At 39.6% G+C, this 8722-nt stretch overlaps 1 protein-coding gene and 1 long non-coding RNA gene across 2 annotated transcripts in view; both read right to left on the bottom strand.

The window, feature by feature from the left end:
- Positions 1 to 2101: 2101 nt before the first annotated feature.
- LOC138667138 (uncharacterized) lies at positions 2102 to 5915 on the bottom strand. The gene is made up of 6 exons (XR_011318612.1): positions 5883 to 5915; positions 5371 to 5400; positions 4521 to 4550; positions 3782 to 3811; positions 2594 to 3140; positions 2102 to 2132 (listed from the first exon to the last, which is right to left on the bottom strand). It is a non-coding gene; the product is annotated as an uncharacterized lncRNA (long non-coding RNA).
- Positions 5916 to 7005: 1090 nt separating this feature from the next.
- LOC138661621 (putative per-hexamer repeat protein 5) overlaps positions 7006 to 8722 on the bottom strand; it is a 53731-nt gene continuing 52014 nt past the window's right edge. Inside the window, exon 26 of the mRNA XM_069746446.1 lies at positions 7006 to 7113. Coding sequence (XP_069602547.1) covers positions 7046 to 7113 — 68 coding nt within the window. The 3' untranslated portion in view covers positions 7006 to 7045. The remainder of the gene's footprint in view (positions 7114 to 8722) is intronic.

Here is an 8722-nt window from a genome sequence, read left to right as displayed (position 1 = left end):
CAGATATTTTTAGCCAGGGGGGGGGCAATAACCGTGGACCCTCTCCAGGCTATTAATATCTGCCCTCAGTCACTGGCTTTACTACTCTGGCGGAGAAAATTGCGCGGGAGCCCACGCCAATTTTTTCCGCCATTTAACCCTTTATTTTAAGAGCTAGAACGGCCAAATTTTGCAGATACACTCTACTGACATTAGTAGTGTGGAATCTGCAAAAAAATGGAGAGAAGACATGGTTTACTGTATGTAAACCATGTCTCAAATCATGTCGGCTTTTAGGAAGGAGAAAGAAAAAGCCGGTAATTGAATTACCGGCTTTCAAGCTGTATAGCGCTGGAATAAATATTAATATATATACATATATGTGTCTCACTGACATATATATATATATATACCTATTCTATGTGTACACATTTATTCTACCTATTGGACTGTAAGCTGTCAGTGTGATTTTACTGTACACCGCACTGAATTACCGGCTTTTCTCTCTAACAGCGCTGCGTATTTCTCACAAGTCACACTGCTTGTCCGTGTGAAATCCGTATTTTTCACGCTTCCATAGACTTTCATTGGCGTATTTCTTGCGCAGTACGGTGACAAACGCAGCATGCTGTGATTTTGTACGGCCGTAGAAAGCCGTATAATACTGATCAGTAAAATACGGCAGCTAGGAGCAGGGGCATAGAGAATAATTGTGCCGTATTTTTTGCGAGTTTTACGGACGTAGTTTCTACGCTCTTACGTCCGTAAAACTCGCAAGTGTGAAGCCGGCCTTAATAATCCTAATTTATCCAATGACTGACCTGTGCCAGGAGAAGTAGAGACTGTTGTGCCTGGAAAATAAAGATAAGAGACAATTAATGGGGCGTCTGGTTTAAAACTCTGTAGCGAATACTGAGATCATAAAGAGGGATCCCCCATTCAGAATCCTCATCTATTACCCAAAGAATGTAACAAAGAGCGCCTTTCACTCTGGAGGACCTGACATATTTGTGCATTACATAGACAGCCCATTGATTTCAATAAGAATCATGTAATGCCTTATTTCCCCTGCGGGGGCACTGCAGCTGAATGAGACAATTCAGATTACAGCTGATCGCTGGAGATCCTTGCGTGAAGGATGAGTTTATTGTCTAGACTTTTTTTTTAATTTAAAAAAACCCATAGAGAACTTCTTTAACAACAGAAACAGAATAATCCAGATGAATCTTTAGCAGATTTGTAGTAGAATATAGGTCTTGAAGAATTTAGTACTATCACTGACCATTACTAAAAATTGATAGTAAGGACTGACCTGTATTAGGAGAAGTAGAGACGGTTGTGCCTGGAAAATAAATAAAAGGAAATAATTAATTGAGTATATGAAGTATATAAAATCCACAGGAAATCTGGATATCTGGACAACAGAAAGACGGACGTAAAATAGCCTTTATTCCCTTTGAGTCACTCCATTGCTGCCCTCTGGTCTGAACCTAAATCTGCTCCCCTTACATCTGCAGCTGGAAAGTCAAAAGCCTATGAAAGATCATAATTCCTTTTTGGATGGTGACAGGGCTGGGGTTATGGCACCATTGGATTCATCTGGGCCACTGCTATGTATTAAGACCAAACACAGCTTTACTATCTGGTTTCTACTGGCTGGTCTATGTAAATCCATACCCCTGAGTGTTAGAACAGGTTTAGACCCAGGCGGTCATACGCCATGTTCTGGGGATCTTGGAAATATACACAATGTATGGCTAGGGCGTATAGTGTCTCCATAACTTTTTATGGCATCACAGCTGACTCAACAAAGCCGTTTTGACCACATGGTATCCACATGGCCAGCAAGCCTTCTGTTCTGCTCTGAGCTGACTCAAGGTGTGAGATCTGTCACTCATAGCCTTTGGGGCTTACCCCCTGCTGAGCTAGCTGCACACTGAAGGGGGTTTTATAATCCCATGCCAGATAGGAAACAAAGGAGTGGAATCACATTTTATCACCAATATTTTTCACACCGCCCTTTGCCCCTATTTGAAAAGATCGATCACACAGATCCCAACACTCTGTGGAATATGTCCAATGACTTCTGTGTTTGGATGACCTGAAATTATCTAATGACTGACCTGTACCAGGAGAAGTAGAGACTGTTGTGCCTAGAAAATAAAGATAACAGAGAATTAATTAATTAGGTGCCTTTTTAAACAACAAAAGGGAATACTGAGATAATAAAGAGAGATTCCCTATTCAGAATGATAATTTATTAGACAGAAAATGTACCAAACTGGGCTCACTTGTGTATTAAAAAGACAGTCCACTGATTTAAAAAAGAATTATGCAATGCCTTATTTCCCCTGCGGGGGCACTGCAGTTGAATTAGACAATTCAGATCACAGCTTATTGCTGGAGATCCTTGCGTAAGGATAAGTTTATTGTCTAGAAATGTGTGATCAGTTTATGGTGTAAAAAAAAAAATAAAAAAATAAGATAAAGAACTTCTTAACAACAGAACCAGAAGAATTGAGATAAATCTTAAGCAGATTTATAGGAGAATATTGGTCTTGAAGAATTTAGTACTATCACTGACCATTACTAGGAATTGATAGTAAGGACTGACCTGTATTAGGAGAAGTAGAGACTGTTGTGCCTGGAAAATAAATAAAAGGAGAAAATTAATTGGGCAGATGAAATATATAAAATCCACAGGAAATCTGGATATTAATAAAGAGCGGTCCCTCATTCATTATCCTAATTTATTAGTTAGAGCATTGTAGAGGACCAGGCACATCCACCCATTACAAATGCAGCCAAATGATTTCAATGATAGCTGTGTAATGCCTTACTTCTCCTGTGGGGGAGCTGTAGGGAAATCAGTGTAAATTGTAAATGAGATTAAACGTTAAATGTATACTCTATCATTATAGTTTTGTGATACATGCATTTATGGGGATAGCCATCTTTGGACACCCCCTACCCTCTTCCTATGTTAGAAAGAACGGATCGATCACAGTGGTCCCAACACTCAGACATCTGTCGTGAGCTGGAAGTTGGACATCCCCTTTAATAGAAAATTGGAGTGGAATAGATCTCATGACTTATGTGAGTAAATAATTCTAATTTTTGTAATGACTGACCTGTACCAGGAGAAGTAGAGACTGTTGTGGCTGGAAAGTAAAGATAAGAGAGAATTAAAGGGGTATCTGGTTTAAAGCTCCATAGGGGATACAGAGATAGTAAAGAGGGATCCCCTATTAAGAATCCTCATCTATTAGCCAGAGACTCTAACCAAGAGCGCCTTGTATCTGGGAGGACTGGGAACATTTGTGCATTACACAGACAGCCTACTGCTTTCAATAAGAATTGTGTAATGCCTTATTTCCCCTGTGGGGGCACTGCAGTTACATAGCTTTGTAGTTACGTAGGTTAAAAAAAGACCAAAATCCATCAAGTTCAACCTTTTTCCCACTAATTATTCATTTTTTGTCACTAAATTATCTATAACCCACAATATGATGGGTGCTGAAGAAATCATCCAGCCCTTTTAAAAATGTTTTATAGTGTCTGCAGTTCAATTAGACAAATCAGATTACAGCTGATCGCTGAGGATCCTTGTGGATCGATCTCTGTGATCAGTTTATTGTCTATAAAAAAAATTTGTATATAAAAAGTTTAAGATAAAGATCTTCTCTAACAACAGAATGGGAAGAATCCAGAAGAATCTTATTCAGATTAGCTGGAATATAGAAGTCTGGAAGAATTTCTTAGTATCACTGACCATTACTAGAAAATGATAGTTAGGACTGACCTGTATTTGGTGAAGTAGAGACTGTTGTGCCTGGAAAATAAATAAGGTATATAAAATCCACAGAAAATCCGGAGATAATAACCAGCGGTCTCTTATTCAGGATCCTTAGCTATAAGTTAGAATGTTCTAGAGGAGCGGTCACATCCGCTTATTACAGAGACAACCTATTGATATCAATAATAGCTGTGTAATGCCTTCTCCTACGGGAGGCTTTGTGATGAGGAGAGAAGAGAGAGGATTACCAGCTGTCTCCTTGGTCCCTTCTCAGCACGTTACTCCATGTGGTCCCCATTTCTGAAGTAAACCGCATGCATAACAGAGAGAAGGGCCACATGGCCATAAACTAACCTTTATCCCCTTTGGGTCACTCCCCTTCTGCCCTCTGGTTTGAACCTAAATCTCCTCCCCATGCCTTTGAAGCTGCAAATTCCAAAACCTATGAAAGATCATAACTCCTTTCTGGACGGTGATACGACGGTGGTTCTGGCGCCATTAGATCCAGGCGGACCCCTGTTACATGTTAAGACTAAAAACATTGATTTGCCAACTGTTTTTTTCTGGCTGTTCTATGTAACTCCATACCTCTGGGTATTAGAACTGGCCTAGACCCAGGTGGCCGTAAGCAACGTTCTGGGGATCTTGGAAATATACACGATGTATGGCTAGGACTTATAGTATCTCCATAACTCAATTTAGTACTATCACTGACCATTACTAAAAATTGATAGTAAGGACTGACCTGTATTAGGAGAAGTAGAGACTGTTGTGCCTGGAAAATAAATAAAAGGAAATAATTAATTGAGTATATGAAGTATATAAAATCCACAGGAAATCTGGATATCTGGATAACAGAAAGACGGACCACATGGCCATAAAATAGCCTTTATTCCCTTTGAGTCACTCCATTGCTGCCCTCTGGTCTGAACCTAAATCTGCTCCCCTTACATCTGCAGCTGGAAAGTCAAAAACCTATGAAAGAGCATAATTCCTTTTTGGATGGTGAAAGGGCCAGGGTTATGGCACATTGGATTCATCTGGGCCACTGCTATGTGTTAAGACCAAACACAGCTTTGCTATCTGGTTTCTACTGGCTGGTCTATGTAAATCCATAATCCTGGGTACTAGAACAGGTCTAGACCCAGGCAGTCATACGCCATGTTCTGGGTATCTTGGAAATATACACAATGTATGGCTAGGGCGTATAGTGTCTCCATAACTTCTTATGGAAGCATAGCTGACTCAACAAAGCAGTTTTGACCACATGGTATCCACATGGCCAGCAAGCCTTCTGTTCTGCTCTGAGCTGACTCAAGGTGTGAGATCTGTCACTCATAGCCTTTGGGGCTTACCCCTTGTTGAGCTAGCTGCACACTGAAATAGGTTTTATAATCCCAGGCCACCTAGGAAACTAAGGATTGGCATGAAATTTTATCACCAATATTTTTCACACCACCCTTTTCCCCTATTTGAAAAGAGCGATCACACAGATCCCAACACTCAGACCTCTGTTACGAGCGGACAGATAAAAACTGTGGAATATGTCCAATGACTTTTGTGTTTGGATGACCCAAAATTATCTAATGACTGACCTGTACCAGGAGACGTAGAGACTGTTGTGCCTGGAAAATAAATAAAAGAAGATTAATGTGGTATCTACAGTAGTTTATAAAATCCACAGGGAATCCAAAGATAATAAAGAGCGGTCCCTCATTCTGGATCCTGATTTATTAGTTTAAGCATTCTAGAGGATCGGGCACATCCGCTCATTGCAAAGACAACTCATTGATTTCAATAATAACTATGTAATGCCTTACTTCTCCTGTGGGGGAGCTGCAGGGAAATCCATGTAAATTGTAAATTAATTTCATAGTAAATCTACACTCTATCATTATAGTTTTGTCATTCATGATTTTTTTGGGATAGCCATCTTTGAACACTCCCACCCTTTTCCTCTGTTAGAACAGATCGATCACACAGGTACCAACAAGCAGACCTCTGTCATAAACTGACAGTTCCCAACTTAGCACATCCCCTTTAAAAGAATATTTGGGTATGATATGATTGATTTGCATAAATAGCCGTAATTCTTGGAATGACTGACCTGTACCAGGAGAAGTAGAGACTGTTGTGCCTGGAAATAAATAACAGATGAAGATTAATGTGGTGTCTAGTTTATAAATTCCACAGGAAATCTGGAGATAATAAAGAGTGGTCCCTCATTCAAGTTCCTAAGCTATTAATTAAAGGACACCCATTCATTATATAGACAGCTTATTGATTTCAATAAGAGATATGTAATGCCTTACTTCTCCTGCGGGGGAGCTGCAGGGAAATTTGTCTAAATTATAAATGAATTTCATGGGAAATCTATATTCCTTTATTTTCTAATAAATGTGTTTATTGGGAAAGTCATCTATGGGCATCCCTTACTCTTTTCCTTTATAAGAGAAGATCGATCACACGGATCCCAACACTCAGATCTCTACCATGAGCTAACAGTTCATAACTGGACATCCCCTTTAATAGAAAATCTGAGTGGAATATGTCCAATGATTTGTGTGCAAAACACCCTAACTCATTCATTGACTGACCTGTACCAGGAGAAGTAGAGACTGTTGTGCCTGAAAAGTAAAGTTAAGAGATAATTAATGGGGTTTCTGGTTTAAAGCTCCATAGGGGATACAGAGATAATAAAGAGAGATCCACTATTAAGAACCCTAATCTATTAGCCAGAGAATCTAACCAAGAGCGCCTTGTACCTGGGAGGACCAGGCATGTTTGTGCATTACATAGACAGCCCACTGATTTAAATTAGAACTGTGTAATGCCTTATTTCCCCTGCGGGGGCACTGCAGTTCCACAGCTTTGTAGTTACCTAGGTTGAAAAAAAGATTTAGGATCCATGAAGTTCAATCTTTTTCAACCCATTGTACATTCTTTGTCACTAAATTATCTATAACCCACAATGTGATGTGTAAAGAAATCATCCGGACCTTTTCTAAAAAACTGTTTTCGTGTCTGCCATTACTACCTCTGAATTAGACACAACTAATCGCAGGGGATACTTGCACAAGGATTATTATTTATTATTTATCGTCTATAATTTTTTCGCAGGGATCACTGTGATTACTTTACAATTTTTTTTTATGTAAAAAAAGATGAAGATACCGACGATCTTTAACAACAGAACCAGGATAATCCAAATGACTATTACGCAGAGATGTGTAGAAACATGTAAAAAGGTCCGAAAAGGAGCCAAAAAGGTCACTGATTATTACTAGATATTGATGTGAGGGACTGACCTGTATTAGGGGAAGTAGAGACTGTTGTGCCTGGAAAATAAATAAAAGTTGAAAATTAATGGGGTATCTGGTTTATAAAACCCACAGGAAATCCGGAGATAATAAAGAGCGGTTCCTCAGTCAGGATCCTCATCTATAAGAGGGTTCTGGAGGCCCGGTCACATTCGCGCCTTACAAGGAATGACTATTAATGTTAATAAGATCTGTGTAACCAAATGTAAAAAAAAGAGGTGGACAGGCACATCCAAAAATAATAAAAAAACCTTTAAACTTTAAAAATCTTTAAAAATCCACACAAGGATGATGTGGTACAGGAACCGCTCTGACGCGTTTCTGGCGCCTACTATGCCCTGAGCCACAGAGCGCGAATACTGACGTGTTACATCCACATTAAAAACCACCAAACCACATCTTGTCATGTGCTAATTAATCAAAATCATGTGGTAACACCTCTCACAGTAAGAGCGTGAAGAAGAGAATGGCTAATGAGATTAATTATTAACCTTACATAAGCTAGTAATTAGTGATGAGCGAGTATACTCGTTGCTCGGGTTTTCCCGAGCACGTTTGGGTGACCTCCGAGTATTTGTTAATGTTCGGAGATTTAGTTTTCATCACGGCAGCTGAATGATTTACAGCTACTAGCCAGCATGAGTACATGTGGGGGTTGCCTGGTTGCTAGGGAATCCCCACATGTAATCAAGCTGGCTAATAGCTGTAAATCATTCAGCTGCGGTGATGAAAACTAAATCTCCGAGCACTAAAAAATACTTGGAGACCACCCGAGCGTGCTCGGGAAAACCTGAGCAACGAGTACACTCGCTCATAACTACTAGTAATATATGTAGTGTGGCAAGATGGCGTCTACATCCTGGAACTACGCCCTGGAATCCTTGGAATGTGAGGTGGACACACTGAAGACCATATATGGAATAGACCTAGCATGGACCTATCACAGACTGACACAATGGCTGCTGAGAAGCTGCGCAATGCCCTCATCCTGCCCGCTACATGATCTTTTGTTTCTATTAATAAAGTCCAGTTCTGTGCCAGCTCTTGACGACAGAGGAGCGCTCATCTGACACTACGTCTGATGTCTTTCTTTTATGCATGCACTTGGCTCATATTTATCAGATCAGGGGCAGGCGATCATTAAGATCTCACCTTAAGAGATCCCCCCAATAAGAGTAGGAAGAGAAGAGAGAGAAAAGAAGACAAAAAAACCCCCAGAAAAAAAACACACAAATACAAAAAAAACCCAAAAAACCACACTAAAAAGAATACAAAAACAAACAAACACATAGATAACATATACATTGATGAAGTGTATCGATAATTACCAAACATAAAGAATTAATATAATATGGTAAAGACAACCACATGTATATGTATAAAGAAATGGCATATTCCTGATTGTTGTGAACTACATTCAGTTTTGGTTGCTTTGTGTCCAGGGAAATAATACATATGGTTTCGCTCATGAAAAGTTTTTGCTGCCGGCTACCGCCTCGATTCGGCTTAGTTACTTTCTCCAAAACAAAAAACCTGAAGCGATCCATAATACCCTCATGTTTTTATTTTTTTAAATGTTGAACTATTCTATAAATCACATGGCTAGTTTCACAATTGATGAAAGATG

The sequence above is a fragment of the Ranitomeya imitator genome, chromosome 2 (genome assembly GCF_032444005.1).
Source record: "Ranitomeya imitator isolate aRanImi1 chromosome 2, aRanImi1.pri, whole genome shotgun sequence".
In the NCBI taxonomy this organism is placed as follows: Eukaryota; Metazoa; Chordata; class Amphibia; order Anura; family Dendrobatidae; genus Ranitomeya; species Ranitomeya imitator.
This window is presented reverse-complemented; position numbering and strand designations above follow the sequence as displayed.